Here is a 14,191-nt window from a genome sequence, read left to right on the forward strand (position 1 = left end):
TGTGTTCTTCTTTTTCATACATCACCCTGTTCCCTCACCAGAAATGGTAAAATAAAATACAGAGCACAAGAATTTTCTACTAGGCTAATATACTAGTGTTGATAATCCAAATCCTATTTGACAGGTACAATCAGAAGTTAACATTACACAAATACGTATGTAATACACTATCTCAGCCAATTTTTATGATTATAATGCAGTATATTCCATAAAGCTGTTCCTAAATCAAAATTTCAGTAGAGATAGAGTAAATAAATACGTAATTTTCTAAAACAATTCAAAAGATAATTTTTTAACAGACTGTTACATTTGGAATACAAATTTATAATTTTCTAATTAAGGAAGGAAATTAAATTACAAGTTAATGTTACCATCATGGAACAAGCTATACTCACTTGTAAAGAAGGAAAGAGAGTAAGTCATATTAAAACAATACACAAAAATCCTGATTTGTGTAGACAATGAATTGCAATTATAACCCTCAAATTTTGCTTTTCTTCGTAGGTAATAAGTAGTACCACAACTAATCGTAGACTAGCAATGCTTTTAACATTAATGACAAAAACAGCTACTCTGCTTTATGCCTACTTTTGGCCAACAGCTGAGCTAGCTCACTTGACATATACCATTTCTAACCCTCACATTAAACCTCTATATAAGCAAAATATCCCCATTTTACAGACTAGGAAACATGAGCTTAGAAAATTTAAGTAATTTGACTAACTTAGAATTATTATTAAATGGTGGAACAAGGATTTAAATGGTGCTGCATATGGTTCCATTCGCTGGTCCTGCCAGTTCACCACGCAGATGGTCGCCTTTTGATCAAAGCCCGTGATCATATTTTCAGAAGAATCTCTACTTTAAAGATTACAGAAATGTTTTAAAACTAGAAGATAAAAGGCACTTGTTGACATATTAGTTTAATGCAGCTACATCTATTTTCTAAAGACAAAACTATAATTGGCATATTTATAATGTACACAAAGTACTTTAACATAGAGCCTTTACCCCCCTAAAAGACCTTTTACAGAGCGATGGGGATTAGTTTAAAAGCATTTCATCAGGGAGATTACTCAGTGAAAATCGGTCATTAATTTAAGAAACTAAAATTAATATTTTGTAGTTTTGACACTTTGATAACATACAGGACCTCCCTTCATTTTTAGACCTTTGCTGTAGAGTCCCCTAAAACAGCAAAATTCTGTGAAAGACAGTGAAAACTTCTCCAGCACTAATGTGTTGCTTCACGTTACTTACATCTATTTCAAGCACGCTCATGCAATTGAATTATTCAAAAGGCATATCTAGCAAGTTTTTTAAAAGAAAGGCAAATTTTTAAAAAGAAAGCCAATTTTAAAAGAAATACTAGAACCTACTATTGCTATTCTAACTTCATGAATTCCCTGTGCATTTTTTTTTCTGACTTTAAGTCATAAAGAAGAGGTGAGTATGAGCCCTGCTTAATAGGTCAGAACAAGCAACTTGGAATATCTAAAGCCAAGCTTTTTCCTATGCTTGTCTGTCTGTCCAAAACAAAAAACAAACAAAACAAAAAAAACAAAAAACAGATTGAGTGAAATAACTCCACATGTACAGTAGGAGGCAATCCATTCAATTTCTGATAAACATCTCTGTGGAGGCAGTGGGGTGGGAATCCATAAAATCATAACTGCAGTTGCTTTTGTTTTTAAAAGAGAAAGTTTGAAGTTATTCATAAATATTTATTTGAATACATGACTCACACATAATGTCTTCTGCATTAATATTCAGACTACTGTGGTTCAACTTCTGTGTTTTTTATTTGCCTTCTATATCAAAATGAACCATCACTTAAAATAACATGATAATGTTCCAAAGAGACTTCTCAATTTTGTAAAATGCCAAGGTAAATTAGTAGTAAAATGACTGCATGTAAAGACAAAATACATAAGTATAGGTATCATGAAAATAGCGAAGGAAAATCACACAATAGTCCCAAATAAATTACCTAGAGGTTAAGCTTTGTATCAACAAATTAGCTTGGTTCGCTATAATTATTGTTTAATTTTTCATTAAGTACCCATAAAATGCTGACATTACATATGACACAAATGCTTGGAATTGTGGAGCCTATACTTTAAGACACTGTGTATTTTATAGGCTACACGTATGCTATTTATAAAAGTTACTGTGCACAAACATTCAGTTTCTGGTATGCTCTTATTTGTATTTCTAATTTATCAAGTAGACTGTGTACCAAGGGGGAAAGTAATTGTTAACTGGAGGCTTAAGAGATGGGGGTTTCTGCAAGAAGTTTTTCAACTCCTCACTGTACTTAACAATGAGTAGCCCTGAAGGGAAAGTGAAAAGTAGAATAAAAGTTCAGCATTCTCACAAATGCACTGGGCACTACACTGTTCAGATACCATGAATCCCCAGCTGACTCCCTAAAATTTGTTTCCTACCCTTACAACTCCCAAGACACTGACTGAATTCCAGGAGGAAAAAGACATTTCAGATCTGTGTGTAGAAATCTTTAGAGTTCATGCCAACTGGGAGAGTCCATCAGGGTGATGTTCCTTCCTCAGGACCCAAACATCACAGGGCCTTTTCCAAACAGTTTCTTCTGCCTAAAATGTCATCTTTCCAGAGCTGAGCAAGTCCCTGCTGTGCATAAGCTCACCTTAGGGGTCGCCTTCTCAGAGAGGAGTGGCCCCTTCTCTGAGCTCAAGTCTCATGAATTTTTATACTGACTTATTACTAATTATCCACTTTGTATGTTTATTGTCTGTTTTGGTCCTTGATGAATCCTTTGCACCTAGAAGAGTAAGTGCTCAAAAAAAAATTTGTTGGAAGAATCAATGAGGCAGATCCAAAATGATGAACTAGAGCTATTAAATTGCTTTGCACGATTATACTTTAATACACACACACACACACACACACACACACACACACACGGTAGAAATGCCAAATCAACCTATCTTGTGTGCTGTAAAAGATATAATTTAAAACATTAGTCAGTTGGGCGTAAAGGATGAAAGTTTTGAGGCTGTCTATACAAACGTCAGCATTTAGCAAACAGCTTAATTATGTTTTGAGTTTCACAATCTAAACTCTCCTTAAGCATTTAAACTTCATATGTGATTTAGTTTTGTTTTTCTTAAGGACACTGTTAATACCAGTTTATCAACTGGTATCTTTAATAAATTAATGAGATATCATATGACAGCATGTTTTGAATATGCTTTATTCCTTTTACTTCTCTAGGAAGGACCAATGGATTTCAATGACCAAAGTAATAAAAGTAAGAAAGGAATAAGAAATTGAAAGAAACTTCCAGATTTTAAGCTATTAACATAGTCATGTAATAAATTACTTTATATCTGCAATTTTGTGTAACAGAGAGGAAAAACAGAATAAAAAGTTTTAAAAATTAAGCTGTACAAAAATATACCCGTAAGTAAGATTTTTTAAAGATAGATAACAGAGAAAGTAATTTCATGTGCTAATTGTGGGAAATGAATTACCTTTCATATGATTAACATTATTTTCTTGGAATGAAGGCACAATGATTCAATCAAACGATAATTTCCCCCGAAGTCCATATATTTTTTTCATAACCTGCATTAATTTTTATAACCTCATCAAGTGGTCATGAACAACAAAAATTTAAGAATTTCCTAAGTAATGCATTAGAATCTTTTTTTTTCTTGATAAGCTACAGTTACTACTTAAAAAAAACAAACAGAAAACTAGGCTTGATAAATATCATCTTCAAAACCACCCTGTCCAAATGTTCAGATTACCAAGCACGCTGATATCTGCTAGAATGCTTCTGGAAATAGTTTTTTCCTACAGACTGAAAACTGCATTAGGGACCTTTGATATAGCACCCCCATATTACCGCTTTATCTGGAATTTGTTATGGATAAAAACAAGCACCCTCACCCCAAGCTAAGCTTTAGTCATACTGGCTCATCATCGGACCCAGCTCAGAACTCAATACAGATTCACAACCCATCTTCTGAAATCCTTGCAGCCAGAAAAGACTTGGAATTCAGAACTTTCCAGATTTAGATAGGTATATACCAATATTATGGACATCCCCAGCAGCATGTTAGGACAGCACCACATAAGCAAACAATTTTTACTTCTGCAACAAAACATATGAATATTCACACGAAGTAAGATAAATAAGACTATAAATAGCTTCACATAAGGTCAGAACAGGTTTTGCTGCCAAATGAGTTCAGGTCAGGTCAGATTTTGCCGCCAAAGAAGTTAGGAAAAAATGTTCAGTTTTTCGTTTTGGATTTGGGGATTACAGAGAAGGGATTTTAAACTGGTGGAATATTAGTGCCTCGCTTTGAAAGCCATGTGGCCCAAGGCTTCTATATATAAAATACATTTATGTCAAGTTTATTCTGCCCTCTTCCTAACAAATAATTTGAAGATAATCTCCAGGTAAATCTGCCTCACTAAGTTTGATTGTTAAAAGGTAGTAGTATATTGAGAGTCTATTATTTTATGAAATTCTGTAATAAAAAGTAATCGCCCAGGTTCTCCTAATCCATTCAATCCCGCCCAACAAAAAGCAAGTTCCAAATGTACAAATATATTGGGCAAAGAAAATATGGAAGTACGCATACTTAAATGAGCAAGCTCCAACGTTCAGTTCAAGAAAATACCACTACAAATTAATTATAGGAGGAGTCAAAACTACTGCTTCGAGGATATGGCTGCACAACACATTTAAGTATTTTAAGTGCCTATTAACTATGAAGCTGATAGCATTTGTGAAAGAAAGGTTAACAACCAAGGGGAAGAAAAATAAGAGAATAAAAAATCGTTCTTAAATTTCTAGCTATATAAGACTAGCTATAAAACAAACAACAAAAAAACCTTTTGCCAGTGAAACAGAAAAGGATATAAAAGCCACTTGACCTGGCCTGTATCCTTAGCCCCTCAGACGTCATACTGCACTGGACACGTGATCATACTCAGTGAACCATAGCTCAAATAACTAATCCACTCATCAACAAAAGACTTTGAGAGGTTATTTGCTTGGAGAACAAAGTGAGCGATGATCAAACACACCAATGAATATTAGAGGTACACATGTGCCCTGTGTTCAAGGTGTGCTGGCACACTACCACCTTGTAAGAGGGCATCGTGTATTCAAGTCAACCTCATCAAAGAACCTAGACCCAAAGGAGAAGCCAACAATGAAACTCCAGCAGCTTTAGGAATATTGAATGAAAATCAGAAATGGACATTCTCTTGACTCGCCCTTAAAAATTAATATGCATTTCCGTAACTGAAGCTTTATCAGACAGAAAACAAGTACAGCTCGCAACATTAAGGCAATCACATGGGAGAAAAGAAAGAAAAAGAGAGAGAGGGAGAGGGGGCAGGAGAAAGTTGTGAAGTTCACCCTCAGAAAAAACGCAAACTATAAAAACTAACTTAAATAAGGTAACTTATTTTGGATTCTTAAAAGGAAAAAGGCAACTAAACTGAAATAGTGAAGAAACCTTTACTAAAGTTCCCTAGAAAATAAGCAAACTCATTGCAATGGGACTCATTACTCAGCAGGCTCTAAATATCTATGCTTTTTTCCCCTAATCTGTCACTTTAAAAATAAATAAATAAATAAATAAATACATAAATTAAAAAAATCACTGAATGAAACACTCAAGGGACCAAGTCCACAGTAATCACTGGCAATGAAACTATATGACACATATTTCCTACCAGATGGAATGATGGTGTAAAATAAAGATCTAGCATTCCTACCAAATACTAGGGATGTTTTTCTCAAAAGCAAATCTGAACTTCAACACTCATCTGCTCAAAGCCTTTTGGTGAACACCAGGACACAAAAGAGACCTTTTTAGTTCAAACTCCTTGAGACGGTCCTTGTCTTTTTCTCCATTCACATGTCTTGCAATAACACATCCCTGTAACTCTCCACCCCAACCACACGAAACAATGTCCTGAGCACATTAGGCGGCTTCAAACCTTTCTCTTTCATCCCACACTCTCTACCTGGAAGGCTCTAGGGAACACTTGGGAAACTCATATCCTTTTAACATCAATTCAAGCACGCCTTCCTGTATGCATCCTTTCCTAACATCACCCTCAAATGGAATTTATTACTCTCCCCTTTCTGTCAGTGATGGAACTTGAATTCACCTGCATTTGGTAGTCTCAACTGTTTTTGCATGAATTGGCTGATGACTGGCTTGGGTCCTGGAACTGAAAGGCTCCCCGCTACACAGCATCATCTGCTAAATAACTAAATTTATTGAAAGGACTTCAATCACCATCACATGTTTTACTGAGCATATTTAGGTTGGCAACCTGGACAACGTACCTTCTTTAGATACTCCTATGGATTGAATTGCATCCTGCTCCCAACTCATATGTTGAAGCCCTAACACCCAGTGTGACTGTATTTGAAGATAAGGCTTTTAGGGGTTAGAGTTAAATGAAGTCATAAGGGTGAGATCCTAATCCGACAGTATCAGTGGCCTTATAAGAAGAGAAAGAGTTAGCGCTCTCTCTCTCTCTCTCTCTCTCTCTCTCTCTCTCTCTCTCTCTTCTTCTCCTTCTCCTTCTCCGTTTCTCAACTTACACACACGAAGGTAGAACTATGAGAGCACAGAATGAGAAGGCAGCTGTCTACAAGCCAGGAAGAGCTCTCACCAGAGTCCAACCCTGCTAGCACCCTAATCTTGAATTTCCAGCCTCCAGAACTGGAAATTAATTTCTGTTATTTAAGCCACACAGTCTATGGTATTCTGTTATGGCAACCCGACTATGTAATCCAGATGCTAAATGAATAAAATCATTAAATGTCACTCTTTACACTTAATCTTTAGTGGCTAGTTAAACTAAGCATTTCTGGCGGTATAAGATCAGGAGGACAGTATGTCCTCATTTGTCATTTCTACTAGAGAATCAGCCACTCTACAGCAAGTTTGAAATTCCATGGGGACAACCACCTTGAGTTTAGGAGTCAACATTTTAAAACCTTTTAAAAATATGGTCTTGCTGATGATTTTTATTTCACTCTCATACGATCATACATAGTTTTTTATACTACCTGGTAGCAGTACCAGGTATATGATCCCATTTTATAAAGACTATGATTGTTCTTTCAAAGACAAGATTTCAAGTTAGAAGCAGGACTAGATTAGAACTTAGGTCTCCAGACTTTTAGTAAGTCCTTCTCTGGTAACCAGCATAAGGAAAAATAAATAGCTACAAGATGTGGATACACACACACACACACACACACACACACACACCCTCTTCACGGTCCAAAACAAGATATAGAAATTATTAGGAAAAAAAACATTTCCTACCATCCTTTTGAAACCTTATATATTCCTGAGCAAAATACAAACTACTATGTGCTAACAAAGGAATTACACAATGATTCTTTCACATTTATCTCACTGACTCCAATATTAAAGTCTCAAGAGAGACTTTATACCCAAATGCCCTAAACATGTGATCTGTTCTGAAAACACTCAACACCAACACACAATTTTTAGGGCAGTTTTGAGATATATTCCTACACAAAACAATTCTACACTAAATTTTATATCAAAATAATTCCATAAATAACTAGGAAATCTTTAAAATATTTGGGGAGCTTGTTGCAACAGAATTTGTCACATTGCATATATTTCCCACCTGAAATGCTTTCATTTGATCACACCCACCAATGGTGCAATGTAGGTTATCTGGAACACCCAGAGACCTTATGAAATATTTGGTTCAGAAGGACATGGAAGAGAGAGAGAGAGAGAGAGAGAGAGAGAGAGAGAGAGAGAGAGAGAGAGAGAGATCGGGATCTGTGTGTATATTTAACAGCCAACAAAAAATACTGTGTCCCTTATCCAAAAAATATGGGGAGAAAAGCCCTATTCATTTAAAGATATCTCCTACTTGATACATATCTGCTCTAACACTGAAAATTATTGGTAATACACCGGTCAGTAAATGGTACAGATAATTCAATGAGACTCAACTGCATACAGGGAACACGCTGAGAACCCCCTGATGTGAATACCAGCAGGTTCAATGTGGACAAGGGGATAGACCGGTTACCTGACAACCTGACAAGGAAGCAGAATACGTCAAGTGTCCTGATGGTAATAAGGTGCTGTGACAACCCAGAAGACTGACTTCATTCTAACTCGGGTTAGATTCAAGGGAGGGGAAGATCTGGGTTGGATCTTCATAGATTAGTAGAATTTCACCAGGCAGGCTGGCATGGAAATGCTGACTCCATGGACAAAGAACAGGCATCAGAAGCAATAGATTAATTCACGGACTGGCAAGAATCCAGTTTGGATGGAGTTAGATGTGAGTGAAGTAAATGGTGAAGGGGAAAAAAGCATGGGATGGGAGTACAGGTTAGATTGCAAAGGGCCTCAAGCTCTGTGGTCAGGCATTTGGAGCTTGGAATTTGGATTTCACTGGGCTGCCTGCCCCAGTAGGGAGTTTGGAAGGTACTGGGGTAGAGTGTGGTGATAAAGGCTTTCATAAAGAGTACCCCTGGCAGCAGTTAGGAGAGTGTAGAATGGTAGGGACAAGGGTTGTTCTCTGAGTAGGATAACCTTCTATGAGGAAAACTGGAACACAGCTGGCAAAATTTCAAAGAGGAGAGGAAAAAATGCCCATGTTGAGGGGTTCCACATAAAAGCTCAGTGATTTACAACCGACCCGGCCACTGCTCACTTTAATCCGGATTGCACTGCCGTGGCTCATAATGTCTGTCTGGGCTCCCCGTGACACTCTGTGTGCAGAATCATGGTGGAGGCTGTCAGACACTTAGGCCGTATCTCATAAACATGAGCAAAGCTGACAGCTCTCCTTGAGACCAGCACCATGACGCCAGCCATTAAACAAATGGTTTGTGCTGTGCAGCTGCGACCTACTCCCTTGGGAAATCAGAAGAGCACCTATGCAACAACCCCTGCTGAGACAATGTGCAGGGAGTCCAGGCTGACTTAAGGCCAGTCTGCACAGCTTCACCATCTGCACGATGGGAACCACTGCCCTAGAAAGTTGGCATGTCCTCAGTCTGCTGGTAGTAACTCCTTCAAAAACACTGTATTCAAATGACTCCTTCATAAATAACACACAGATTATGAACATATTTTTAAATGCCTGACCATTCAATGAGTAGTTGAAAGCTTTATCTTCCCTATTACAGCCATCCAGTTTGTGTGTGTCCATTGGCTGAGCATACATTACATTGGGTCAGGGAAGCATTTTAAAGTCACAATTATATATAATAATTCTAGTGATTAAAATATAATATCTGAAGACTTTGATTATAGATTTCAAAAGATAGTACACATTTTCCTTAAATAACTATGAAATATAATCCAATTTTAGGGATTTGTTTTCTTTGTTACAGATACACAACTGTCTTTTCCATTGGAGGCACGCCCTGTGGAAGCCAGTTTATAAACCACAATGGATCAAAAGCAAATGCCAGACCTAGGGAATTACCTCCCCCGCAACCCCATTTCAAAATGTATTAAAAAGTTAGGAGCACATTTTAAGACATACACATTCAAGAAAACCAAAATGAATCTACAGGTTTATAATAATCACCTATTTATATGTTGAAGATTCTTCCACTTACATGGAAAACAAAATTAATTTTATAAATTAGAATGAACAAATTAGGGATATGGCTGTACAACTGCAGAGTCAATGGCAAATCTGAGATTTGTCAGCCATAAGCTGATCAATAATTAAGATGGAGTTCACCTCCATGCTATAATTTTAAAGTGTAACTACAGGTTTCCCTAAGTTTGCCTAAAATATGTGTTAAAGCTAAACATCTATACCATAATAATATTCATTACTAATTGTACCCTGTTGATTAACAAGCATTCTGGAAAATTTAAAGGGGAAAAAAAACACACCCACCCACATAATTAGGACATGTGTTTACTTAATAATCCTAAATATCACTATGAAAAACACACCACTTCAGTGAAATCTAAATGACTATATTTAACTGTTTAAATATTTTAGCAATGTATTTGAGTTGTAATGTTTTTCTTCAACACAAAACACACCCATTAATAGACCAGAAAAACAAAAGCATTCTGATTCTAGCAGCTTCTTAAAATCCAGTCTCTTAACAATCCAGCCGGAAGATCACTTCCTCCCAGAGTCAGAGAACAATACAGAGTACATGTTGCTTATTCATTTCTTACCTTTTTTCCTTTCCTTTTCCTATGAGCAGGTTTTGCATTTTTCTCTTTTGGTTCTTCACTCATCTTTCCTTTAAATCAGGTGAGTTGACAAAAGATAGGAGATCACCGCCCGTATTCCAACATCCAAAACCACGACAAAGAGTCAAAGCATTGAGACCAAAGTCCATTTACGGGCTCCCTTAGCAAGCCGCTGCTTATATCCAGCCCCTGCTGCTGTCAGAGCCTCCGGCTGCTAATGTAGCCCCTGTTCAGCTTTCCTCAGGAAGAAACTGGGTGTTCTCTACATCAAACAGTCAATTATTCTTCTAAGGAAAATCAGTATTATTATTCTTTCATTTTTAACTAATCATTACCCTGAGATAAAATCTTGACAAGACTTTGTTGCTTGTTCCTCCACAGTGATTCCAGCCTATAAATGGTGAGAGAGAGAGAGAAAGAGAGAGACATACACACACCCTCACACACACAGAAATAAGCTACAGACTGCTGACAAGTCTCCGAAGCCTTCTCAGAGACTGATTTGCTGCTTCTCACAGGCTGGGAAGCCGAATGTAAATTGCTCTCAGTGCTGCGAGCCTCCCATGTGAACACATGTGTTGAATACATCAGGGCATACCAGAGGAGGAGGCAGTCCGGAGAGTGATAAAAGATCAAGTTACTGGTGGGTACAAAAAAAAAAAAAAAAGAACACTTAACGATTCAAACAATAAAAGAGCCCTACTATATGACTAGAGAAATCGAAGGTTCCACTTTCTCTCTGATTGCTTTTTGTTTTTTTATGTGAGAAGCAAGAGGATAGGCAAATTGCCAATTTTCAGCTAAAGATTTCTTATGAAGGGCTAATCACAGAAGGCCCCATACCCAATTTGCCATCACTCATATTTAATCATTGGTTTCCTTCCATGAATATACCAACCAACCAACCAGAAGCTCTCCAGAATATTCAGCAAATACTAAAAGCAAAGTTGCTACCTATGTGACAGAAACATTTTGTGCTTCCCGACCGTGTTTAGGGCATTGCCACTCTCAGATCAAGTTACACACTCCATGCTTCATGCCATCCTGAGCCCCAGGCTTCAGGATGTTTTCTGTGTATGGGGTGTGGATGGGGAGGGGGAGGGGCCTTCACACCTGGCTAGATATTCCCTCACAGTGCTTTCCATCCATTGAAACATGACTGAATTATGATCAGAAGCTGTCATTTAAGCATCTTTTCAAGAATGTCAGATATATTCAGATTTAGGACTGATCACAGTTCTATGAACTACCGCAGGCCACCACTAAGATCAAAACAGGTTTATCTGAGCAGATAATTGACACAGGTGTAGAGAAGGAAGAGAGGAACAAGTGGAAAGGAAAGAAGAAAATGGAAAGCAGTGTCAGATCCAGCCTTGGGAGCCTAGAAGCCAGGAATAAATCATATTATTTCTTCCCTCTAACATTTGTGTTCAGGAAGTATTGGACTAAACTTAATATTAACATTTGCATTCAGGACAAATTGGATTAAAATAATATAAATCAGTCTTACAGGGAAAAGCACATCACAAGGGCTAATTTTTCAGTGATGTGTATCAAAGGATTTAACACTGATTTGAAGAAATTATGCTAAAATGTTGAACCAAAAGGACAGATGTCTATGCTAAAATATTCCCTATTCTTTACCTATCATACAAAGGAAGTTTGTATTTACAGCATATGCAACCAACATTCCTTTCCCTAACACCTCAAGTCTCCCAGAAAGACCTGAGTATGAGGGACAGACTCCGAGCAGGCCAGGGACTGGGGTGTGAATGACTCTTCAAAGAGCCACCTGGATTTTACAAAGGTGGGTTAGCTACTTGAGCAACTTTTCCACTGTGAGGCTTCACACTACTTAATTACAGTAACATTTATCTCAGTAAATCTGGGGTGGCCGAAATTCAAAATGGTGTCAAGTATCTAACTCCCATCTACCTTCCAAGTTTCGGTTCAGACTTTAAACAGCTACCTATCGACAATTCCCATTTTCTGCTGCTATTCCACAATGTACATCTCATCTCACAATAAAAGGTAGAAAATCATAATGTTGCAGAATAAGCTTTTCAACTTCTACCATGATTGAACCCTTGCTCATCTTCAAAACACTGGGCAATCTGGGGAACAAACAGTACTTGTACCACCTCTATCATTCATCTGCTTTAATCCAGTAAGCCTGCGTTTGTTAGCTGTGGACCTTTTGAGGGACAAGGATAAGGTAGGTGCTTTATACAAATCCTATATCAGGTAAAGGATGTAAGCAGGTGGACTAAAGTCAGACTATTTAAATCTTTTGCATTATTCGCCAGTCCAGCACCAGAAAGAGTGCATCCACCTGCAGTAATCTTGACATTTTGGTTCCTAGTGTCTAAAGAATTACCAAATTGAATCACCTTTCCAGGAAAGTCTTTTTCAACAACTATTAACTGAGTATCCACAGAGTATCAGACTCTTTAAAAAAAAAACAACAACAAAAAAAAACAACAACAAAGGTGTACAGAAATTGAGACGAAATTGAGTCCATTCATGTAAAAATTTGCCAATTAATAAAGATTTAAAAATACGAGTATACAAAATACAACTAACAAGAAAATGTCTGCCAAGTGCATGGCAAAGAATGTGTTTTGGGAAAATGTCATTATAATAACTTTTTAAAACTATAAAAGTGTGTGTCTAAGTTGATGAGAAGTTTATGAAATTGGTGAAGTAAACAGGAATTGACAGAAAATGAGATTGTGATTGAAGACAATTGTCTGCCCATTTCTTTGATAAAGCATGATCCTGACTACTGTATTACTTATGTATACAATGCTCATATTACAAGCTAAAGTGGTCTCTGCTGCTTGGATGGAAAAACAAACAAACAAACAAAAGAAAAACCAGGACTTTCAAAGATCGGATTACATGGCAAAAGTCTACAAAAGATCATTTTAGGGAGGAATTAGTTTTACTGATGAGGAACTCATAAATCTGGTTGACTATATTTCAAACTGTCACATTATATAATCGGATCTGATAGCACAATTTGAAAAATTAATTTTAAAATATGTCAAATTGTATGTTTAAGTAACGAAATATATTGAGCTACACTTTAATAATAAAAGTATGTGATGTATAACATGTTTTATGTTCATTTTCTGTAACTTTATAAATTCTACACTTTTTAGAAGGGACAAATAATTACATCTCTAGGAGTTTATAAGGCCAAAAGAGTTTGTTAAAATTGAAGGCTTAAAATATCAGAAAATCAATATTAATTAAATTTCTAACAAAATGAAACATATTTTCAGTTTGTACAACTGGACATCAAATTTCATTTAAAGGTTGAAAATTAAAACAATTTAGACTTAATAAATAGAAAAACTATTCCTTATCATTGTTTAGTGGTGTTTCAGACACTTGTACTCTAGAAATATGCATTCACAGAAATACTGATTGTTTTTAATGTGTCCAAAGGTGTACCAATGCACTTTTAAATTAAAATTGCTCTGGGTAAAAGAATAATTTGATTGATCTAAAAACAGTCTTGGGCTAATTGCTTGTTTCAAAAAAGTTACATGTTAACTACTTTTCAATGGGAATCTCTTTTTCATCCAAATTATAAAATTTCCCCAGCCCTTGAGGATATTAAATATAGCTTAAGGAAAAAACATCAGCTGAATACACTGAAACTATCAACCTGGAAACAAAACTGTCTTCTGTCAGGATGCCAAAGAGGAAAATATAACTGAATGATAATGCTCCCAAACATGATTCCACAGAACTGACTACCTAATTCAAGTTTTCTCCAGATAGAAACAATCATAAACTAGTTGATACAGATCTACTGAGACAGTTCTATTTTTAAATTAAATAACTCGCATAAGAGGACAACAACCAGGGCCAAGTTAAGTCTCGTAGAACAGGTCTATTTTTAAAATGAAAGTAGCTTACCATAG

At 36.5% G+C, this 14,191-nt stretch overlaps 1 protein-coding gene across 24 annotated transcripts in view; it reads right to left on the minus strand.

Annotated features, from left to right (window-relative positions):
• ANK3 (ankyrin 3) overlaps positions 1–14,191 on the minus strand; it is a 591,144-nt gene that overhangs the window by 458,063 nt on the left and 118,890 nt on the right. Inside the window, exon 1 of one of the 24 annotated variants that reach the window (XM_074339454.1) lies at positions 10,239–10,785. The exons of 22 other annotated variants lie outside the window; for them this stretch is intronic. In XM_074339454.1, coding sequence (XP_074195555.1) covers positions 10,239–10,301 — 63 coding nt within the window. In that variant the 5' untranslated portion in view covers positions 10,302–10,785. Of the gene's footprint in view, positions 1–10,238; positions 10,786–14,191 lie in introns of those variants that run through there. One more of the 24 variants, XM_074339476.1, reaches the window with a different exon arrangement.

Source organism: Rhinolophus sinicus, linkage group LG07, assembly GCF_036562045.2.
Source record: "Rhinolophus sinicus isolate RSC01 linkage group LG07, ASM3656204v1, whole genome shotgun sequence".
NCBI classification, from domain to species: Eukaryota; Metazoa; Chordata; class Mammalia; order Chiroptera; family Rhinolophidae; genus Rhinolophus; species Rhinolophus sinicus.